The sequence below is a fragment of the Perognathus longimembris genome, chromosome 12 (assembly GCF_023159225.1).
Source record: "Perognathus longimembris pacificus isolate PPM17 chromosome 12, ASM2315922v1, whole genome shotgun sequence".
Taxonomy (NCBI): domain Eukaryota; kingdom Metazoa; phylum Chordata; class Mammalia; order Rodentia; family Heteromyidae; genus Perognathus; species Perognathus longimembris.
Window position 1 is genome coordinate 23,886,303 of NC_063172.1, and position 24,805 is coordinate 23,911,107.

Consider the following 24,805-nt stretch of genomic DNA (forward strand, 5'->3'; position numbering starts at 1 on the left):
TTTATTATTTATTAAATAATAATATATACATATTTTACTTTTAAATTTACACATATGTAAATATTCTAAAATAATTAATCCATAATAAACATAGTGAATTTTGTAAAATTTATTTTTGAAAATTTTAAATAGGATTCTTCTGATATATCTTCCAAAAATATCATAATTTGTATCATAATGTAACATACCACAAATTGTAATTGACCCTAAAGGTTTTCTGGCTTCAATCTGACCCAATCATTTATCCCAAGAGCCTAAATATAGTATTATACAATGCTAGATTTTTATCCTTTTCCTGTTATTGGTAAATATTTTAACTTTTATGGAGCTGTGTCATTTATAAAGTCAGTATAATTATGTATAGCTCATTATAATGGGAAAAGAATTAGATGTTTAGTATAAAGCAAGAAGTACAATGCTTATGCCACTGCTTCCTCCTATACTTGGCCCATTATTTCTCCTCCGGGGACAAGGTTTGGTTAAATATACACAAAATACTCTATAAGCAAAACTCGTTCCAGAGAAAATTTTAAAATCCAGCACCCTAGAATTTCATCCAAGCAACTTCTTTCAGCCTCAAATTTCTAATCACTAAAATGGTATCATCATTTTACCTAGTGAGTTAGTTGTGTATCATAAATATGTACAACTTCAGTCAACTGCATTGTTTAAATTACTAAGAGTGAAGTTTAAATAAAAGAAATTATTAAAAAAACCACAATTCCTAGGATGCATTGATTAGACATATGCCTCCTTCTAGAAAAATGGTTTGGACATTGTAAATCTATCTTTGCATACCAGAGTGCTTGTGTTTAGCCTCACAGCACTTTTCCTGTAGAAACAGCCAATGTCACACAATACACCTACGCTAAGTACCACTAAGAAACATATTTTCCAGAAATAATTCAATGAAAGTTCCTCTTTCTGTTTCAAATAGGTGATGGTGGTACTCTAAACAAGTTGTAATTTCACACTATATTGCAACCATGGTGTAAAGTTTCTGGACAACACTTTTATTTGGCGGCAAATGTTTTCAGAAAATAGTTAGTTACATTTATTCTTAGAAACATTATCGGCTAAAGAAATATTGTTTTCACTGTGTTATCATGGTGTCAGACTTAGCTGATTGCTTCATGGTTTTGGTCATTCACAGTTATTGCTGGAATGAAATAGTTTACATTGACAGTGGCATGAAAATAAGGTTTGGAATTCTTGGAGGGGTAGTTGGGTGCTTGACTCTCACTGACATCACTTGTCATCCCTTTGCATTGGTGATGATAACATCACCATAGAGGCTAAACACATATGAGGCGAATATTGTGTTATGTGGTTGAGAGTTTATGACAGAGCCTGCAAAAAGAAAACAAAAGTAAGAGAAAAAGAAAAATGAATTTACAAGAAAATACTATTCAAGCTCCTTCATAAAGCAACACAGACAGATTGTCCCAGTGTCCAGATCAGGTTGGAACACATTACTTTTATACTGAAATGTGATTCATAAATTTGCCCATTCATTAAAAAAAAGCAGTTCAGTAAAACTGTTCTTTTTCTGATTCTCTTCTGAGGGATATGGATGCCTTTCCTGTTTTGTTTAACACTCATTTTGCATAGTTCCTATAGTGTGCCAGGTATAGTTCAGATCACTGAGAATAATGTGGTTTTTTTAAAGATTGAATTCACTTTGTGACTTCAAGTAACTTTAAGTTTGATGGGGCGAAAACAATTAATGAATGAACAACTATATCCCAGAATATTTTGTTAGAGCTGAGTCCCAGGTGTCTAGGAACTAGCAAAGCACCCAGGGGAATAGTAACATTATATCAAGGACAGAAAATGAAGGTAGAATTCAGCATCAATAGAGATATCTCGGAGAGTTTTGTGAATGCACATATGCTTCTAGCATTGCCTATACTTTACCTATATTAACTTAGTCCTCTCTACAGCAGCATGAGGGAGGCGACTAAGTCCATGCCATTTTTATAACTTGCACAGGAAGCTTAAGAATTTTTCAAAGTTACATAGCTGAGAAAGGTTGAATTAGGATGAAAAGTTAGATAGGGTATCTCTAATGGGGAGATAATAATGAAGGCTTCAAAATAAAAACTAAAATGAAATAAGTGGAGGCTACTACAGAGAACAAAAACAACATGAGAATTTGGGAAATCTTGATGGCATGGAGCAGAGGTGGTATATGTGTATCCATAGGCTACACCTCAGAATCAAGGGCAAGAAGGCAAGAAACACTTAAGGTTAGGCAGGTAAACTGAGGAAGATCAAAGAAGTTTTATTCTTTTTCCATCAAAGCAAAAATGAGGCATGATTATCAATGTATAATCATAATGGTGGCATCCCAATATTTCCTAATAATTGTAGGAAGAATATACTGGATAGTTAAAAATCCTGATAGCAGGACACTGATAGATGTTTTGTCATTATTTCATTCTTTATTTTTGTTGGTGATGGGGCTTGAACTCAGGGCCTGGCTGCTATACCTGAGCTTTTTTGCTGAAGACTAATGCTACCACTTTGAGCCACAGCTCTACTTCTGTTGTTTTTGTCATTTTTATCTCAGTAAATTAGAAGCCCAAGTCAAACTTTGAGCCCTTTGTGTATATTAACACATTTAAATTTGATAACATCCATTGTAAAAATTCAAGTGCTTTCACTGACTTATCCTTCATATGCTAACTTCAAATAAAAGGTAATAAAGTGCAGTTAGTAAATAATTTCTAAGTAATACATTGCAAATAATAGAGTAAACTGAGATTTGAACCTGGAGAGTCTGGTTCAGGAGAACACATTATCCACTGCACTGTGTTGAGAATGAAATATAAAATTGGTAAGTTTCATTGGATTCTTGAAGTGATCCCTTAGGAGAAAGACAAAGCCATGATCCAACAGAGGTAAACAGAAAAGTAAAAGAAATTTATATTTAAATAAATACAATCAACCAGAAGTAACTACTTACTATTATAGGAGAATCAAATACAACATCCCAAATTCTGGCTTAAATAACAGAAAATGCATTCCCGAAAAACAAAAACAGCAACAACTGAGGAGAAGGTCAGTGGAGGAAAAATCAGGAGTCTAATTTTGACCTATTGGCTGAGTATCTGAGTATCTGTAGGAAAATGTAGTAAGCAGAGAAATAGGTGTCTGCAGCTCTGAATGAGCCAGAGATTGTTTTCAAAAGATGAAAGTGGTGACATCCTTGGAAGTGCCTAGAAAAATGACTCTTTATCCCTTTGGGGCTCAATGAATTAAAAAGAAAAAAAGTTCTCACCACAAAAAAAAATGGTAAGTATATAGCAAAGCATTCATGTTACACGATAAAAGAATTCCTAGGATGTATTAGCTAGGAATGCCAACTTATACCAGATTCACTGTAGAATCTAATGTAATCTGTCTTCTTACCACAATTCCATAGTGTAACCACACAGACACAGTTAGTTTTGTGTACAATTGCAGTAAATTTACATACCAATGTTATGAGCCCATTTTATAACATAATAGGTGTGTAAAATCAAATCAAGACATGAAATTTAGAATTCTTTATTGTATACATGGGGAAAAAATGAGCCTGAAAGAAAAAAGAATGAAATGTGAAATTTAGAACTGGGATAGAACTGGTACAACTGTCTGGCTCAAATGCATAGGAAGAAGACTGAGATAAATGAGACCAAGTGAAAACTGAAATCATTCTTTCCCTCCACACAAGCAACTTGAATGGTAGAATAACAGGTAACAATTTTAGTAAGGAATCATACAATGTAAACAGAAGTAAAACACACTGAAAGTCATTAGCATGCTTATATGTTTAGTTTCCTACTAAGAAATTTAAATTTCATATCCCAGGAGCTTCCCAGGAGGGTTCGCTAAAAAAAAAAAAAAAAATTCTTTCACATCGTATGAGAAGTACTATAATTACTTGTTGTACAAATGTTTAAGTGATCTCCATGATTCGAGCTAGTGTTTTTCCCAGGGGCTGATTGCAGTGGTATGGAACATTTGATCATTATTTTCAGTCTTCTAGCCTTCTTAAAAGGGGGAAATGAGGCATTTGCTCTCTTCCCAGTGCTGAGGAGTCATTTGGCTCTGTTCTCAGAATAATTCTACCATCTGAAAGGAATTTACCTCCCGTGCAGTGTCTATTGAGTTCTTGAAGTAAATCATTCAGTTAAAGGATGAGGTAGTTTGAACTGCAAGTCCCTTGTGTTAAGAATGACTAAAAACATGACAAGCAGTGAGAGGAAATTAAAACTTTTGGATGTCACTCAGATAAACATTGACAAAAATATAAAATATCACTTTCATGGTCCGAGTAAAATACCCTTTTTTTGATTACTTGTAACTTGCAATTTAACATTCGGTAGAAAGAGAAAAAAATACAGGAAGGCATCTGCTGAATACAACAGTGAACACTTGTTCCCATTTAATGAGGGAAATGCTTTATCTTGACAGAAAATTCTAGTCAAACATTTATAATTTCCTTAAGAGAGCCTCACTCTCTAGCATTTCCTTTCATAAAACCCATGGCTTCAGGGGAAAGTAACTGTTTATCTTGAGAAATAGTATGTTTCTCCTTTTTTGAAGGAATATAGTATCTGCCTTTTGAAAAGTCTTAATTTCTGTAAAAAATGTGTGAAGAGTAGAGAGCTGAACTAATGATAACAAAATAAAAAGTAAGAGAGTCTTTGACCTCTCTCATGAACTATTTCTAAACCACACTTTTGGGGGGAGATTTTAAATTTTGTGGTTATTCTCTTCAGGAATTAGTATTTTAATTTTAGAAACTCGAAGAACTATCTGAAAGAATATATCCTGGTTCCAGATGGGTATGGATGTCATCAGGGTAAAAGGTTACACACAAAAAAGTAGTGTTTCCTTGATATTTCAATGCAACTAGGAGTAAACTATCTCCCATCTTTTTTTGGTCTCCATAGCTCAATTCATGAAACAATCAAACAGAAATAATTTGAATAGAATTTAAATTAAGTCATTTCCCAGATATATACTCATGCAATCAAATTTATTAGCTATTTCTAAATCTTGTGGACATTAGTTAGAAAAAAGTAATGGTACTTTACAGTGAACCAACTGACAATGTTCAATTACTCTGAGGGTAAGTAAAGAAAAAAAAGTTTTATTACCATTATTTAGTGTCAGTGTATCTCACAAGCCACTGAAAGAAATCATTCTGAAATTTGTTACACTTTGAGAAGGAATAAGAAATGATTTCATGATATATCTTAATTTAAAAGCATAAAAATTACTGTTTATGTTTCTTATAAGAATTTTCTAATAGTACCAAAAAACTTTTAAATCTAATGTTATAAATTACTCAGTTCCTTTATATAAACTTACAATTAACTTCAAATAAAAGAATATTAACATCATATGTTATTGTCACACATTTATCTTACTGACTTGAATGCTCCCATTCTCAGTGGGATTACTCTGAAGCCAAGGATTTTGGTTTACCTTTGTAATGGACTTATGAATCCATACTATTCAGTGCAATGTAAATTCATTCAACTATCCTTTCATTTTAATTTTTATCTTGAGTTTTCTTGAACTCATAACTACTCAGATTTGAACATTTTACTTTGACTACCAGAAGAGGGTTTGAACTTTAGGTTCAAGTAGAGATATGGCCCAAAAGGGGTGAAGTAGAGTCAAGGAGAGAGGGTTAGACAGATGAGGAGGAGAACAGGGGAGGTGAATGCTTTCAACAATTCAATGTATGTACTACACAACTGAGAAACATGAGGTAAGGGATGGGTAAGAATGTTGAAAGAGGTGACATTGATCAAAATGAGGTATATCTATAAATTGCCTTGTAAGTGGCAACTCTTGTACAACTACTTAAGAGAAAAAAGAACACACATACACACACACACACACACACATACACACCAAATCAACTATAAGAATCCTACAGCTTTTCCCCCTATAGCCAGGATTTAGACTAAGATGTTTTGCTTGTCAATAAAAGCAGCTTTGAAGAATACAACTTGAAGGGCAGAGCAGGGAAGTTTTCAAAAACCAGAAATTGAGACTTCTGAGTCACATTCAATAATCTACAAGGTTGCTTAACATAAAGTATCTCACGTCTTGGAGTTCATCTGGTATCCTTGACTAAACCCACACTTTATGATTTGGATAGATCATTCCAATCTTCCCTTGGTTTTGCATAACTCTCAATGACTCTAGTAGCACTATGATCTGAGTGGCAGGTTATGTTGATAGAGAACAATCAAGTGCGATTCTGCACATACATTACACCACAAGTGTAAGAACCAAAGTGACAGAACCTGTGGTGACAATCAGCTCTTATTTTCCAAACACATCTAAGTGAAGATGTGTGTGTGTGTGTGTGTGTGTGTGTGTGTGTGTGTGAAGGAGAGAGAGAGGCAGAAAGAAAGTTTTCTAAAGCATCCTGCAAGTACTGTGTATGCTCATTGTGTTGCTCAAGGACTTTCCATTTTTAAGATCTTTTGCTGAGATCAGTTATTCCTCCACTCAAAAGTCATAAAAAGTACCCTTTAAGCTTTCCCATATGCAGAGGAAGTCTTGTGCAAAATCAATATATTTTAGCCAGGCTGAAAACATTACATGGAAAATTAACATACATGAAACACCTGAAAAATCTTCATTAATAAAATGGCCCTCTGAATAAATGGCAGGAATCTTGAAGCATTCACAAATGTCCAGCAGGGTGTCCAAAGAGAAAACACAGAGATAATTTTTTTTAAAAATGTGCTTAGTTGATCAAAGAAACTTTGCATCTAATTCCATTTTCAAGTTTTAGTCAAGTAATTTTTAACATTCTTGAGTATAAACTGTTTCACACAGGAGATATTAGCTGTACTACAGTAAAATATGCAAAATTACTTGAATTGCATTACTTTTCCAAGACCAAAGTCACCGTAAACTTGAAGATCCATCCATGAAGGATGAATTTGCATGTCCACATAGACTTAACAGCTTATCTACCATGGATATGTAATTAAAATGTTATATACCTGTAATCACAGGACATAAAAGATGCATTCTCTATGTGATTGAACTAGGTCCCTGTAAATAGTAAAATCTTAAGAAAATTTAGTATCATTATGATAAACAGTCTATACTACTTTTAATGGTTCCTTTATTTATTTAACAAAAAACTAAATAAAATCATTTTTCCTAATAATTTAAATCATTCTCAAATACAAATTAATTTATATCAGAAAACCAGGGAGTCTATGAAAAAGTATATAATTTGTCTCTTTATTTAATGCCCACAATGTTACTATTTCTTATTGTTGCCTACTTTAAATTTCTTTCTTTCTCTCATATATACATAAGCTTTCAATTATTAATTTCCAGTTATCCTTGTGTGGTTATTCTCATGTCTGATATTAGATGACCCTAAATCTGCACATATAAACACAAGCATACGCAAATATACCTAGTCTTACTTTCCCACCATCTTTCTTCCAAACATAGTTTCTGGCAATACTCTATAGGCTCAGAAATCAAGTAAATATGCTTATTATATACACACATATATACACATATGCACACATATATGTATATATACACATATATATCACATATATTTGACATTATGTGGCAAATACATGTATGTATGTATTATGTATATATGATGTGGGCAAATTGCCATTTTTGTAGGGTAATTGTCATGATGAATCAAACCCACAGATAATCACATTTGCATGCATATGTTTTATTGTGAGATAAGGCACTAACCTTGAAATTTTCAATTTACATGCATAAAGATTTCACTTTTAGTATTTGTACATGTTTGTGTATGTGTTTAATAAAGTCATTGATAAATCTCCCTAATTTTCATATCTGCCCACAAAATATTAAAATGTGGATCACCCAGAAATGGTTTACTTTTCCATATTTCTGAAATGGAAGGAATTACCTTCGTTCACTTCTAAAAGCCCTTTCAAGTTGGTTAGGATTCTAGAGAAAGTCTTGAGAATGGCACTTAAATGAAATGCCCTCTCTCCCCTCTGAGGAGTACAGCACTAATTGATCAATTGCTTATTTGTGCCTTGTCAGATTGGCCATTTTTGCTCATCTCTATGCTCAGTGAACTTCAATGACCTGTTGAAATCACAGGCTTGGGGTTAGTTCCTAAGTCTATGATCTCCTTAATACACTGACGCAAAATTAAAATGAATAAATAAAAATCCACAGGCATTTCCCTGGAACAAATAACCAAGTCCACATGTATTCTCATGTTTGCTAAATACTGGAAAGATATGAGTCATCAGACAGACTCAAAATTTAAAAGGAATGAATAATTGATTTCTTACAGAAACTTATTGGGAAATGGACAAAGGGAAAGGTTTTGGTATTTCACATTGTCTTTGGTAGCAAGGATAATTGTTCTTTGTGTTCTCTGCTATGGTGCTTGAGACTCAAAATTATCAATTTAACATTCCAGGAAGTTTTCTCTGGAGGGTTCATCTAAAGTGAAGTGACCCTCCAATTCAGCTTTTATGATCTTTCCTTGAAGTCAGTCTGGTGGTTTGTATACCATCTGGATTGAAACTGTTGGTTCATCAAATGAAGGAAAGATTACGATACAGTCGACAGCAGCTGGCATCAGAGTCTCAGGTTGCTTACTGCCTGAATTTTGGCTGGTGAAAGACAGACATGCACCTGCTTATGTCCCCATTCTTTTCCTATAGATGGCAAAGATTTGGTTGTACAGATAAGGCTCAATGAAAAGAATGAATAATGACTCCTTCCTAAGACTTTCTAGATTTATTTGCTGATAGTGGTACCAGTGAAGTCTTTGAAATGACATACCAGGCTCTCAAACTGTGAGCTCAGATAAGCTATTCTGCATGTTTTGTTATTTCAAGCGTTATCTCTTCTTCTCAGCCTTGCCTGAGTCTGCTTGGCAGATGGAGACTATTCTCCTTACATGTTTCCAATGTACCTGATTTGTGCCTTTGAGATAACAATGGTCTGTCACTTTCTTTTGGCTACTATATTTACATTAGTAACTTTATAGCTCTACAAGCTGCTGCCTGACATCTTGTAAGCAGGTAATGAGCCAAGAAAAAGTAAGCCAAAAGATAAAAGAATAAATTCCTAGTTATATTTCTTGAAGCTTAATCATGTGTTACCTAAAGTTTCACCATGGATTATTCTATGACAGTGTCTAATTAAATTTTTTTTGGTTAAAGCAGCTTGTGTTGAGTTTGCTCCTGTCATTAAGATACTAATTTTAAATATTGTTATCAGGACCTATCATGGAAGGCCTACTGCTATAATAGTTTTTTCTCAAATTAGGCTATGAACACAGTGTGAATACATTTGGGTTTTCTTGTTGCTGTATCTCCATTTTCTGGGCACTTACAAACAGTGGATTTTCAAGAAGTTCATGCTGAGTTAATGAAGAAATAAGAGGTAGAAAGATCAATGACAAAACCTTGGACTAATTGTCTTGCATTTTCACTTCATTAATTTTTATCCAATGACAACTGAGAAAGGAAATAAGACTGATAGGAGAAAATGAGCATACAGGAAATACTAGGTATCATAAAATGACTTGACTCTGGGGTAGCAATACTGCCTGACAGACATGTAGAAATATGCATCAAGATGTCAAGACAAAGGTAACTGCACACATTGTTAGGGTGCTTATGATTCTTAAGAATTTCCTTATAAGTTTCAAGTCATGCTATAGCTTGCATAAGATTAGATGTAGATATATGAAACAAAAATAAAAAATGGAATCATGCAGTCATAGGAAACATCTACAGGAACATGGTAGGTGAGCAGAGGGATTAAAAATCAGTAAAGGTAAAGAGAACAATCACAGAAACAGAACAGGGACTAGGTAGGAGAGGTGAACACAAAAGAAAGGCAGAACTTTTCTGAAGTATAGAGGAAGAGAGTGAAAGAGACATACCTGTCAAATGGCTTTGATAGTTATGCTAAGCTGTCAAGTCAGATTTATTTTAGTTTTGGCAAAAAGTAGAAAATCTGAAATATATTCTGCTCAAAGGAATAAAAGTACATCAAATGTTATGTTAAGGAACTTGCAATGTTTATTGAGAACTTCAGATTAATAGATTATATAGATTTTTGATACACCAAAAATAAAGGAACTAAACAACAACAACAAAAAAAACTCTCTTCATGTGTGCTATCATGAAATAAAGATGAAAGGATAAAAGAATTCTGGCACATCTGGAGGTCAGAATTTAACCCAGCAGTGAGTGTGTATCAGAGCAATTGATGGAATTCACGACAAATATAAACTGGATACTTTTATTTTATTGTATTTTTATTTTTATTGTCAAGATGAAGTATAAAGGGATTACAGTTACATACATTAGGTAGTGAGACAGACACTTCTTAAATGCCTAATTCTGGGATCCAAGCTAAGAAGAAAGAAAAGGGAGAGTTGGAAGAAGTTGATTTGAGTACTAGGGCTCTACACTCAATTAGGAAAGATATATGCATTGAGAATTAAAGGATAGGAGAGGAAAAATATAAAAGTATGTGGTAAAGATCAATATTTAAATTTATCCTTTGGATCAATCCTTTTGAAAAGAAGTTTTAAGTGATGATGAGAGAAAGGCAAAGACCTCTAGAAAACCTGCTTCCTAGCACAGTCTAGTTGATACCTCTTATAGATTCTCTCCATCTGCTCTCCTGTGCCTACCTGTAGTGTTCTAGTAGGCTCTATTTTCTCCCATCCAAGTACTAACCAGGCCCGACCCTGCTTAGCTTCGGAGATCAGACGAGATTGGGTTCATTCAGGGTGGTATGGCCGTAGACAAAGCTCTATTTTCTATCTAAAGCTTCCTAAAAGAAATTTAACACTAGGACTTAATACTGGAGAAGTCATATGTAAGTTCAAGTTCATGGTACTGTCTTTTCATGGTTTAAAATATATACTCTAGTTATAATTTCATAATATCTTCTTCAGAACAGTACAGTACTTAACAATGAAATAGTTATGCAAAAAAGTCACAACCAACATTTTGGCCTACATATCACATGTCATTTCCTCATAAATAATTTCTAACTCTTAACTATAGAAATACTTACAAGAAGATTAAACTACTTGTCTCTTTTTAGTTTTAAGAAAAAAAAATGGATAACTTGATTTAGTCATTGGGTTCAATATCTAATTAGCCAAGTTTCACAAGGAAAGGCCAGTCCAATAGAACCCTACACATTAGCAGTCATCCTACAAATTAGCAGTCAACAGTAATTCAGGCTCACCCAGATGTAGCCTCCATCAGCCTAGGCAGGCTTACACCCTATGAAAGTATCGCCATAAAAGACATCTAATAGTCTAAATATTAAATTAGATTTGATAATCTCATTATTAAATGTCAACATTAATTTTGATACTAGCAGTGTGTTTATCATATCATCAGTATTTAACATTTCTCAATTACTATGCTTTATGAAATTCATGTATTGGCCTCAGAAATATTTATATTTACCACAACTTATAGATTTTAAAGAATAAAAACACAACTGAAAGCTAACTGATCCTTACACAAGGGACCTTCTTTAATCATAGTATATAGCAATTGACTATATATATAGCAAAAGTACCAACATAAACTGTGAGTAAAAGTTTGAAGTTAAATTTTAATGCTTTAACACTCTAAAATCCTGCATAAACTTCCAATTACTGTGTTGGCTAAGTAATTAGTAAGAATTATGTAATGATTGGCAATATAACTAAATTTTAAAAAGGCAGTGTTTTGAAAAGAAAAGCTATATCTTCTAGACAGAATATGCATCAACTTTTCAAAAGTTCAAAGTTAAATTTCAATAACATGCAAGATCAATGTTACTTTAACAACACAAATTCATAATATAACTGAAGGATCAGTTGTACCTTTCTGTAATAGAATATTCAAATTAATTTTCTAGGTAGAGAATCTCTACTCCCAATTTGGGAAATTAAAGATAGCAACCAACATACCCCGCCCCATTATTTAAAATATTTAGGAAAAAAACTTCTCTTTCCCACAAAAAACTCCCTTACCCACATCTTCCTGAAGTAAAGAAGAAAAAAGAGGAAGGGAAGTGGGAGAGAAAGTGAAGAGAATATATTCTTACATAACCACATCGAGGAAATGTTATATTTAACAAGAGAAGTATTTTCTCCGTAGATAAATGACTTTAACCATTTCCCACCCAAAAAAGAAAAATAGGCTTACCAGTGGGTTCTCATTGACCACATCTTCCTGTGTTTTTTATTCTTTCAAAGGAACATAAATTTTAGTTGGCATTGCTTTACATCCCTATTTTTGGTGTCTAATTAGGTTATTTTCTACTTTTTCAATATAAGTAAAGACCAAATATTTAAAAACTATTTTTCAAAAATAATGGCACATGGAATTAAAACTAATAAGCATCTTACCTGCATTGATGCTTTTGAGAACTTAAGTATACTTAAGAACTTAATTATACTTAAGTATAATCCATACTCAATGGTTCTAGAAAAAGATTTTCAAATGTTTACATTTTAATTGTTATATTTATGCACTCTATGAAATACTTCTTTACTATTGTACAAACATATGAACCTTTATTAGTTCATTTATTGTGTTGATATTTTAATTGTGAGCTTTTAATATAAGTATTGTAACAATTAGCATTCACATGAATTACATAAATATTATGTTGTTAGTTGCTTTAATCTCTAATTATTTTTCTTATAGCACCACGCATTTACCATGAATACATTATGAAACAATTATTTGTGAAAAACTGAAACATAGAGTTTCTACTAAGATTCAGCTGGCTACAACTTATAAATTAGTAAATATTATATAGCTAAAATGTCAACTGAGCATTGTCAATTTTTTAAAGCATTAAAATAAATTTAAAAGCATTGGTTCATAGTGTAAATTAGATATTTTTATTCCCAAAGGTTATCGTGAATCAGTAATTGAACATAGATAGTTTACATTACAAAATTATCTTTATTTTATTTTATTTTTTGCCAGTCCAGGGCCTTGAACTCAGGGCCTGAGCACTGTTCCTGGCTTCTTTTTTGCTCAAGGCTAGCACTCTGCCACTTGAGCCACAGCGCCACTTCTGGCCCTTTTCTATATATGTGGTGCTGAGGAATCGAACCCAGGGTTCGAGGCAAGCACTCTTGCCACTAGGCCATATTCCCAGCCCAATTATCCTAATTTTTACCAAACAAAAGGTTAAAGGAACAAATTCCTAAGATAATTTATACTTTTAAGAAATACTAATTCATAAATAATTTATACATGTCACATTTTAAGTAAAAGTCATATAAGCAAAATACAAGATTATAAATGTCCTGTTTTTTAGCTAAGACCTACTGAACATGAGTCATTTTGTGTTTTATCTGATTAAAACTATCAATAATACTGACTAAAATAAGGCTTTTTTCCTTCATTTCTTCTCTTTACTTCATTTCTAGCCTTTAAGGTAACTTGTTTCCTTTTGTAATTTAATTTGTAAATTGAATTTGCTATTTTTAAGATTTTTATATAACCCTATAATTTAAGGGCCTTAGATAAAATACAAAGTAAAATTACATTTTTCTATGTAATTAAATTGGCTCCTGAGCTCTTTTCTACCTGCCACATTTAATTATTTTCAGAGTTTGCTTTGGTATAATGAAAAAAAAGTTAGGAGCTCTTTAATGCTATAAAAGAAGCTATTTTTCAATGTTTTAAATTTTAAATATTATTTTGTATTTCTCTCTTTTATTCTTTTTTTTTCGTGTGTGTGTGTGTGTGTGTGTGTGTGTGTGTGTGTGTGTGGTGTGCTGAGCATTGAACTCTGAACCTAATAATCTTTAGGCAGAAGCTCTTACTATGGAGACACACTTTCAACCCTGTTTCTACAGGGTTTCTTTTGAGATGGGGTCTCGTTTTCTGCCTAGGTGTATGCCTGAGCTCCATCTAGCTGTTAGGCTTCCCCTCGTAGGTAGGATACCAGGCTCATGCCACTACATCCAACTTCCCCTGCCTCCCTTTTAGAAGGGATCTTGAGAACTATTTTGCCTGGGCTGGCTTCAAACCTGGGTCTTCCCTTCGCAGCCTTCCAAATAGTAAGGATTACAAGCATAACCCGCCAACACTTGGAAAGTATTAGCATCTTTAAAAAGGCTTTTCCAGAACTGTGATTCAGTGTTAGATCACATATCTAGCATGTATGAGGCCCTGTGTTCATTCCTAACACTACAAGAAACAAAATTTCATATGAAATATGAATGCCTTAGAAATTTTGCAAAGTGTAACAATTGATATAAATTGCTAACAGTTGGAAGTGTTACACCATCAGGTCACTTATGCTTTGAGCTGTTTCAGAAAACATATGTAGAAAAGGCCAAAATTAGGAAGATAAATGAATGTAAGTATTGGTTAGCAATGGTTCTATAGCTTTTTCCATCCATTTAAAAATTGTAAGAACTTAATATTGTCTGTTGTTCTGATATTTCAATAAATGCAACATTGACATTTAAATGAAGCTATTCTTAACTCAGTTTGAAGGACTTCAAGCATTTTGACTGCCAATGATAATGATATTCTTATTCACACTTTGCAATTTTTTTTTTTGCAGTTTTGCTTAAGGGAGGAAAAAGAGAGGAAGAGAAACCATTCAGAGACTGTGCAGATGTATATCAAGCTGGTTTTAATAAAAGTGGAATCTATACTATTTATATTAATAATATGCCAGAACCCAAAAAGGTAATATTACAAGTGTTTGTTTATGAGTTGTAAATTAATTCTGGTTGAAATACTAGAAATCCCATTATAAATGTGTTAATCTTGGATGTATCTATCTATCATGTATATTTATCTATCAATCATCTATCTATCTATATGTATGTATATGTGTATATATACATATCCATATGAATACATATAGAGATATAATACATATTGAATACTCACATACATATACTATTCTCTCTATAAACATGTCAACTTTTTTCTCCCAGAGATACTATTTCTCAGTCTTTAAGGGGTGGATATTTGTCCGTGATTCTTGGGATGTCTCATTGTGTAGAAGTGTTTATGTTGCAGATTATATGTTGAGGTCACATTTTCTTGAACTACGTGGAAAAGAGGAGTCATCTTCCAAAATCCCAAGATCTCAGAGGAGATACATCATCCACTCAGTAGATGATGGGAGGGAACCAGGCACATGGAGCTATTTTGACATTGGCTTCTCCTATTAAAGTGAGAGAAACATACCCTATCTTAACTTGTCATCTTGAAAGGATTTGCTTTTCATATTTACATTAGAGTGGGTTGGAGAAACAGTTCATCAAGTTCATCAGTTTGTTGAAAAGGACCCAAAGTAAAGCTGGAAATAGAGCTGGGGATATAGCCTAGTGGTAAAAGTGCTTGTCTCGTTTACATGAAACCTTGGGTTCGATTCCCCAGCACCACATATGCAGAAAATGGCCAGAAGTGGCTCTGTGGCTCAAGTGCCAGAGTGCTAACCTTGAGCAAAAAGAAGCCAGGGACAGTGCTCAGGCCCTGAGTCCAAGGCCCAGGACTGGCAGAAAAAAGAAAAAGAAAAAAGGACCCATCTTTTTAAAAAAAAAAAAAAAGCTGGAAATAAGCAACTCTCCTTTGAACACAATCTTCACATCTCAGCCTCCTGAGTAGCTAGTATTAAAGGCGTGAGCTACTGGTGCCAGTACTGAAAAATCTTGTTAGGTAATACAAGGTCAAAATTTATAAAATATGTATGATAAATAAGAATACTGATTGAACTTGTCAGAAATAAATTTAAAGATCAATTAAAACATAAAAAAAAGCAACTCTCACTTTGCCTTTATATATGTCATGCCTTCATTCACCATAATTCATTGGATGTCACTCATTTGTCAGTCACTATTCAGTGGCATAAATATAAAGTAACCCTCCCTACTAGAGTAAAGAAGATAAAAAAAAAACTCCAAAGATAGTTATAAAATACTCCAGAAGCTCCATGATATGGATGGATAGCTTGTTAGAAAGAAGGTACTTGGGCACCTTTGAAGTGAAAACACAAAAAATGTATAAATGTGTAAAAGCTTCATGCCCAAGGTCCAAGAAGAGGATCTGCTCTTGAAAAACAGCACAACTTTCTTTTGCTGCTTGCATAAAATGGAGATTCAGAATTGTTCTTGAATAAGTATAGTATTGAATCCACAATGTTAAATGTTTCCTGGATAAAGTTTCTGAGGTCTGGGCCTAGGAAATAATACTGGCCTAAGCAGGTTAGCAGAATTATCAGTGTATATCTAGCAAAAGCAAAATATACCATTTTGGAAACTGCTCTAAAAAATGCCTTTACAGAGGGAAAACATTCACACATAACCTGTTCCATAATTATCATTAGAATTATTTTACTGGCAATAACATCGGAAACAGCTGAGTGTGTATAGTTTGAAAGGTGATTTTGCCCTTGCTCTGGAACTTCCTTTTGCCTTATCTTGTTCTTCATTATCATGGATCCTCTCACAAGAATTAACATTGTTCTCTTATTCAGACTAACATGTCTACAATATTGAAGAGGTAGAATAACAATTTCAATTAAATCCCTTATTGAAATCACTTATTATAATACTGGTAAGGAAAAAAATATGAATTTGGCCAATGTATTTTAGAAGATGGTTAATGCAGTAATACAAACATGGTGATCATTCAACAGTTTTCTAGGTCCTTTTTTGGGCCTTAATCACTTACTTACTTTTTTTCAACAACTCAATTAGACTTGGGTTCCCATTATCTCTATTATTTTTTCCAGTCCTGGGGCTTGAACTCAGGGCCTGAGCACTGTTCTTGGCTTCTTTCTACTCAAGGCTAGTACTCTACCTCTTGAGCCACAGTGCCACTTATGGCTTCCTCTGTTTATGTGGTGCTGTGGAATCAAGCCCAGGACTTCATGCATGCTAGGCAAGCACTCTACCACTAAGCCACCTTCCCAGCCCCACATTATCTCTGTTGTTGTTGTTGTTGTTGTTTTAAGTAACTTGCCCAAATAGTATAGTTGGTGAATATGAACACTGGCTTGAAAATATCTGACTCTATTTCTCCATTTTAACAACAACAAGCCTAAGCCAGAAGTTTATCTCTATGAACAATGATTCAAATGTCAACAATCATAATTTTTTAACATAACCTTATTGTTCCATGGAGCAATAGATATATGTATACTACTTGGGATACAAGCAAGCTTTTACTATTGGGAAACTAGATACACTGATTCATTTCTTATTTTAACCTTATTCCCTACCATCTTGAATTTCATTTTCTTTTCCTCTTTCAAAGTCACAAATTTTCTATTAGTCAAAGAATATCACCAATATACCCTTAATTATATAAAAAGAGTTGAAAATTATGTTTTGGAACTTTAGCCTTCTAAGTAGATTGAAGATCTCAGACAAAATGTTTGGTGTTGTATGTGTCTACTTAGCAATAGCTTTGCATGCTGTGAAGCTTTAAGAAATTTGGGAAAGGCAAGCAACTCAACAAAACAAGTTTCTCAAATACAAATGAATATAGACTAATTGATAAAACTGAGATATTCATGACACTTGATAAAACACCAAGGCATTTTTAGAATCCTTTAAAGAGTGTATGACTTATAAATATAATACTTACTGTTTGGACTGACATTGTTCCATGTCAAAAAAGAAATATTTAAAAGTGTTGTATTTTCAAAATGTGTTGTGGAAGCGAAAAGTAATTTTCTGGGATGATTTAATTTTTCAAGCAGTCAGGAAGTGAAACTTTGATCTCACTTTTATGATGTTAATAGTATGTGTTTATTTCTTTCTGTATTCTCATCAAAGCACCATAGTGGGAAACAGGGTTTCTCTTTTCATTTCATAAGTTTCTAAAATCAAATGTCCTATATCCAGCTTAGTTTCACCGAAAAAAACAAACTGTGAAGACATAAATTTTGTTATACAATGTTAAAGATTGGCCTGAACTCCTAATTCTTAGAAAAAAGGCTGTAACAAATGTGTTGAACCTTTTTCAATTTAAGGTTATGGAAAAATAATTAATGTCCACAAAGCTAATCATTTCAATTTGTTTGGTGCACAAAAGCATTAAAAACTATGTCAATCTGATTTCCCCTTTTTGTTTGGGTTTAAACCTCTATTATGTTAAAAAAAAAAAGTGTTTAATGCTTGAAAGCTTTGACCTTGCCTGGGATAGGAGCCAATTCAATCTTTTCTTGGAAAGAGTTAAGCCTGAGTCGTACAATCAATATGTGCCACAGGCAAAGCAAATGCAGTGGACCTCTGACGATGGGAAACCCGTGCCAGATGGCACAGACCACACCAAACTGGCAAATGAACTTTTCAGGACTTTCTATCTCAAATCATTCTGAAACTGACCATTAATTATCTGCAATGTCTTTTATGTGCTCAGCAAAGGATTTTTAGCTTACTTCTGACTATAGATAAAATTGTAAGTGTGCTTTCCTCCTCTTAAATAGATATATAGTTTAAAAGTAGTATGACCAAAAATTAGTTATGCCAATAGTAATAAGTACAAGCCAGTAATCATATCATAAGGAAATATTATCCAATTTCTACATATTTTTCTTTTGGATATTCTAGTCTATTGATAATAAATTGTAAATAATTGTAAAGTCAAATGTATATACATATATATTCAATATACTTCTATATGGAAATATTGCATATGTATAATAGACAAAACATAATACATACATGTATTTTGTCTGTAAAGTGCATCCAAGACATAACAGTAATCTGTATTACATACCAACTGCTATTCTTACTTGGGTACATTAGCTTAATCTCAATAAAAGTTTTAAATGTTAAGAATAGAAGTGGGATTACAGTTCATGCTGACTGGCATCCTCAACCTCTCTGAACCTCAACTTCCAACCTGGTAACCTTCTAGGTAAATTTCACCTCCTTGTGGAATTTTTTCTCTGGGCTTTGGAGATATAATCTCAGCATCTCTTGATATTTACATGTCACTAGATGCCTACTGTTAAATGTTAACATTACTGAATCATGATCACACTCTATATCTAATTTTTATCCGTATAATGAAAATAATAATCATCTCCTCACTGTAGAGTTGTTTTAAGATTGTCAGTCAATACATGTGAGATGTTTAACATCCAACAAGCATGTCATTATTAATATCTATTCCTTTTTCCTTGCCTTATTTTGTTATCTATATATCCTTGATCTACTTCAGATAAATCATCTCTGACTACTCAAGAAACTCTTCCTGTTGGATCACTATGCAACACTATGCTACATCAAACACTATGTACTCAAAACTGGGATCACTTTGTTCTTTCACAGATAGGCTTTTTTTTCTCGATTTTATTGTTTTGATCACTGCCTCTATTATTCTGATCCCTGGGGTTGAAAATGATAGATTCCAAAGTCTCTCTAAATGCAGAGTATTCAGTTACTACTGAAATTCTGAGGCACTTTGAGGACATGATCTATATTTTAATCATCATAATTTCCTCCTACCCAACACAGAATTAATGCTTGTTGAGTGAAAAAAATAAGTGAATGAATAAACTAGAATTAAAGAGGATGAAAGCCTAGCTAGAGATAGGTTGAAGACAAAGAGTAACTGGAGAAATTTAAAGGATTAGTATAAGGGAAAACCAGTGAGATTTAAAATTTGTAATCTGGGAGATGATTCATTTCCTATTGATGAATAACCACAGCTAGATAGCTCCTGTCAAATTAGAGGACAAGCCCTCCAGAGCAATCATCCCTTTTAATGCTCACATGGAGAAGCATGCCTTAGGTCCTTTCATTCTGAAGAAGTACATGAGTAATTTGTCCTCTGACTGACAGTTCTTGTTATTGCTCTTATACTCTTTGGCCATTTGGGCCATTTGGGCCAAATGGCCTTGGAAAGCCCTGAAGGTGCTCCTTTAGTCAGGGCTGCTTTCTGTCCCCACACTGCCTGCTACCTCTGTAGTCTCATTCATGCCTTAAGCCAACTCTCAAAATGCTTTAATTCCCAACTGTTATAGGAATGATGTTCCCTATAGCCCACGCCTTACACCATCAAGGTGCCACTTTTCATGATACGCCAATCACAGTGATTGCTCTCCAATGATAATCCCATTACAGATTCTTTTCTATGGTGGGCTCTTGGGGAAAGGAATTGATTTCCAACTAAATACTACTGTTCTTACAATAATTAAAATAAATACAAGTTTTAAATTATTTGACTAACTTTCCTCATGGAAAAGAAATAATTGTGGCAATCAGAAAGAATATACTGTGTCCTGTTTTCTTATTATTCATTACTAAAATTAAACAAATAATGTGTTCTCTACATGCTAAGGACTAAAATTGTACCTCTAAAGTGAAGTTGAAAAATCAAGAATAATTATTTTGGTATGTATGTAGTAATAATGCAATAAGAAAGGGATACTTAAATAGATGCGATTCAAATGCTTTCCCCAAATTTCTGTTCTTATGAAGATTTGCAATTTTGAAAAAAGGTTTAGAAATCCTGAGTCATAAATAAGCCTTCAATTTTGGAAACTTTACAAGTAGTCTTAAAGCTTACATTTACATAAGTGCCTATTTCCATTTCAGATAAATATTTTTAAAGTTCACAAACAGAAGTTTTTAGATTATTTTAACTTTTATGAGACCGAGAAATGGCCCAATCTTTAGATACAGATTTTTTAATAGTCTGTCTCTGAAACCCTTAATTTTCTAACTCATCTAAATTTTTTACAGTAATGTAACTGTGTCTAAAAGCAATTCAAATGTGAATAAGAGGGAAATAAGCAACAATATGTCTGAATTAACCTTTTCCAATTTAATTTCTTTTTCTTCTTCTAACAAGCCTATAGACTTATCTATATTATTTCTGCTTTGAAACGTGTTAGATGGATGTTTCTTTAAAACAAATGTAATTTGCACTGGACTTTACTCTCTGGTTGTTTGTCAGGTGTTTTGCAATATGGATCTGAATGGAGGAGGTTGGACTGTCATACAACATCGTGAAGATGGAAGTCTAGATTTCCAAAGAGGCTGGAAAGAATATAAAATGGTAAGCTGGAACAATTTGAACTGCTTTTTAATGTTTTATCCCAAGGTTATCTTCACCACATGATATGATAATCCTTTACATTTTTTAGAGGCTCTTGAGTAATTTAAAATGTTTAATAATAGTAATATTACCGACATTATTTTCATTAGACATAAAATACTCATAAATCATTTTCAGGAAATGACTCCCATATGTACATGAGAAGGAAAGATGTGTTGCTGGAGTTATTTGGTGAACTGGTGTGGATGTGTGGGGTTGTTCTTAGTTGAAAGAAGGTTGAGGCAAGCCAGAACCCACACTCAGACTGTACTATTCCTTGAATAGGAATTCCTCCATATCTCCCTTTCATTGGCGTAGGCTGACTTCAATAATCCAGGTTTATCAGATTTCCCATGTCACATTCTGCCACACCAAAGATAGAAGGAAAGGTTTTCAGCTTTTTCAAGTTTTATTAGATCCAGAAATGTCACCGAGATATATACTTTTTTAAATTGAATACTATTGATTAAATTTGATCACAAGGCAAATGCAGATTCAAGGTAATAGGGCTACACAGGGAAAGAATTTCAAAATATGGTTCATTGTGTTCTCTAAAATAATAATAATGTCCCCATCAACATCATCATCATCATCATCATCATCATCATCATCATCATCATCATCACTAATCTTTTTGGTGCTTGTCTTTCTGTACATGAATCCTTACCTATTTTAAAATCAAACTTTGAAACTAATATTATCCCCACTTTAAAAGGAAATTTGGATTAGGAAGCTCAACTTTTCTAAGAAAATAGCAACTGATTGAATTAAACTGGAATCTTATCATCTTTGTGGTCAATGCCCACAATATCAAATACTAAAATATGCTCACAGACTATCAAGGCATGAGTAAACGGAGCAAGTCAATGATTCTCATTCTTTCAGATGCACTTTCTAACAAATAGAGTATCCTAAACTGTACAAGTAGAATGTGAGAATTTTCAAAATAATAACTGGAAAAAGTGAATAATTGGTGGTCTTTAACTTGGAGAGAAAAAAGTAAGTATAAATCTATCTGATAGCTATTTAATTGATTGAATAGAAACATTCATACTAGAGCTTCTGCAGCTCTAGTTGTTTATCAGCAACATCATTCTTATCTGAGAGCTTGCTTATAGAAACAGTGACCTCAACCTGGAGCCCATTCTTCTGCACTAGAATTTTGAATTTAATATAGCTTTACAGGGACTTTCAGTAATGGATGGAAGACCACTTCAGAGAGGCAAAATTTTGACTATGTATAAACAAAACCCTCTGATAGTGTTACTAATAGATATATTGTTAATACAGTAATCATTAATATAATTATTTCTAACAAGAATTGAATTCATTAAGTAGTAAGCTATGTCCCTCTTTGATAGAAAGACCTTAGAGAAATTAGTCATAATTCAGGATAGTTATGGAGAGTTGTGATGTTAGGTCAATTTCCAAACTCCCTTTCTGCTTGTTAGATTATAGAAATTATAGTAGTAAACTATCTAATCTATAAAAGTTTAAAATACTAGAGTGTCCAAAAGTTTCCCTTTTCTATACTCTTTGGCAATCCTTTTTAATTCATGGTTATTACTCTCAGTAAAGGAAATATGATAAGTTCACTAAGAATCATACTATAAAGATTCAGAGGGAGGAGGTAATAAATTGTGTAAGAAATGTACACAGTGCCCTACGTATGAAATGGTAACCCCTCTCTCTGTACAACATTCTGGTGATAAATAAATGATAAGAATAATTTAAAAAATTCACAAAAATCTAAATTTGTTGTCATTAAAATTAATAGTTGTAGAAATGAATAATTGCCATCACTGTGATTTTTCCAAAATAGTGAATTATTAGCTGTAAACATGTGCTATCTGTCAAGCTAGGCACATTACCTAAGAGATACTGACTTGTTGTATGAACCGGATTAATTTCTTGAAGTGCCAAATGCATCCATTTTTAAGGAATCTTCTTTTTCATTACTGGAACAAGGTTGGCATTATCCTTTAATAATAGAATTTTATAGAGTTTATCCATTCTCCCATTTGAAATAACAAAGACTACTATGATTTATTCAAACTTTAAAAAAAATGTATCACTTCAGGGTCAATTACTCATGGTCAGAAAATGAGATCAGCTCCAGAATTTTAAAATATTTTGGTATGAATGATTCTGAAGACTATTTTTTCAATCAAAAGAATTCATCATATGTGACCAACTTGGTAAACATTCACCACAATTCATGGTAAAGATAAAATGTTACAGCTGCTTCCGTTAATCGTATGCCAAACCTTATCTGTCATGCATACATTGATTTCCTGTAATCTAAAATTCAGTTGTTCAGCTGAGGGGCACAATCTTTGAGAAAATGCAGACTTCTCAACATGCACAACTTCCTCCTCAATCTTCCCTGCTCTACTGTTTAATAATCCAGGACTATATTGCTGTAATGAATAGTAATGCTTCTCATGTCTGCTTTCCTGCCTTTCCTCTTTCTTTTGTACCCATCTTTCCTGTCTTTTGTAGCCATGGATACATGGGTGGTTTTGACCCATGAGATTTCCATAACTATTAGTTAAAATATCAACACATGAAATTACAGATATGTATTATATATTATCATTATTGTTAAACCTCTTTCAATATGGGAAGGCCTGAAATTTATTTGGTTCTCAACATTGGCTTTGAGCCTGTGAAAGACTATTACCTGAGCTTTGCTTTTACTTAACTTACCTTAGGAAGATAGCCAACAAAATCTTGTTCATGGATTTGTGAACATGTAGCATGAGTCTGTGGAGGTCATTTACTTGTATTACCTGTCCTGGGGCTTGAACTCAGCCTGGAGCATTGTTCCTGATCTTCTTTGTGCTCAAAGATAGAACTCTACTACTTGAGTCACAGCACTACTTCCAGCTTTTTCGTTTTGCTAGTCCTGTGCCTTGAACTCAGGGCCTGAGCAGTGACCCTGGCTTCCTTTTTGCTAAGGCTAGCACTCTGCCACTTGAGCCACAGTGCCACTTCTAGCGATTTTCTACATATGTGGTGCTGAGGAATCAACCCTAGGGCTTCATGTTTATGAGGCAAGCCCTCTTGCCTCATATTCCCAGCCCCAGCCTTTTCTCTATAGTATATTGGAGATAAGAGTCTCATGGACTTTACTGTCCAGGTTGGCTTTGAACAACAATCCTCAGATTCTAGCTTCCTGATTTTTTAATGCATTTTTAACATGATCACATTTAAAAGATAATAATACAGAAAATAATGAATAGTTTTTGAAATAAATAATTCTTCAGGTCATTCATGGGCTGGATGTCTCAACAGTTTAAAGGATACTTACAACTCTGACTTGAATTGTCCATTCAAACACCTTTAGAAATTCAAAGCTTAGTCTTACGAAAGATGAAACCCATAGGACACAGGGGCTATGTCTGGTTTTAGTTTAATTTTTCTATAGAAAGTCAACACTTCCTGTGAGGATTATCAGACAAAACAAAGTGTCAGAGATAATCACTTTATTAACTTGGAAAAAGCACAAACTAACATTGAACATTTCTGCAGCTTTTAGCAAAAACTAACTGAGTGTTGGTCTTTTCCTTAGTCTCTCTTTATATCTTCTCATCCTCCCTTGCTCCATTAGTCCCTTCTTCTCTACCTTCCGTCCTTCCTTTCTTCCTTCCTTCTTTCCTTCCTCCCTCCCTCCCTCCCCACCT

At 33.5% G+C, this 24,805-nt stretch overlaps 1 protein-coding gene across 3 annotated transcripts in view; it reads left to right on the forward strand.

Annotated features, from left to right (window-relative positions):
• The window catches only part of Angpt1 (angiopoietin 1), a 210,593-nt gene that overhangs the window by 148,505 nt on the left and 37,283 nt on the right, over positions 1 to 24,805 (forward strand). For all 3 annotated transcript variants that reach the window (XM_048359162.1, XM_048359164.1, XM_048359163.1), the window contains exons 5-6: positions 14,614 to 14,741; positions 20,979 to 21,080. In XM_048359162.1, coding sequence (XP_048215119.1) covers positions 14,614 to 14,741; positions 20,979 to 21,080 — 230 coding nt within the window. The remainder of the gene's footprint in view (positions 1 to 14,613; positions 14,742 to 20,978; positions 21,081 to 24,805) is intronic.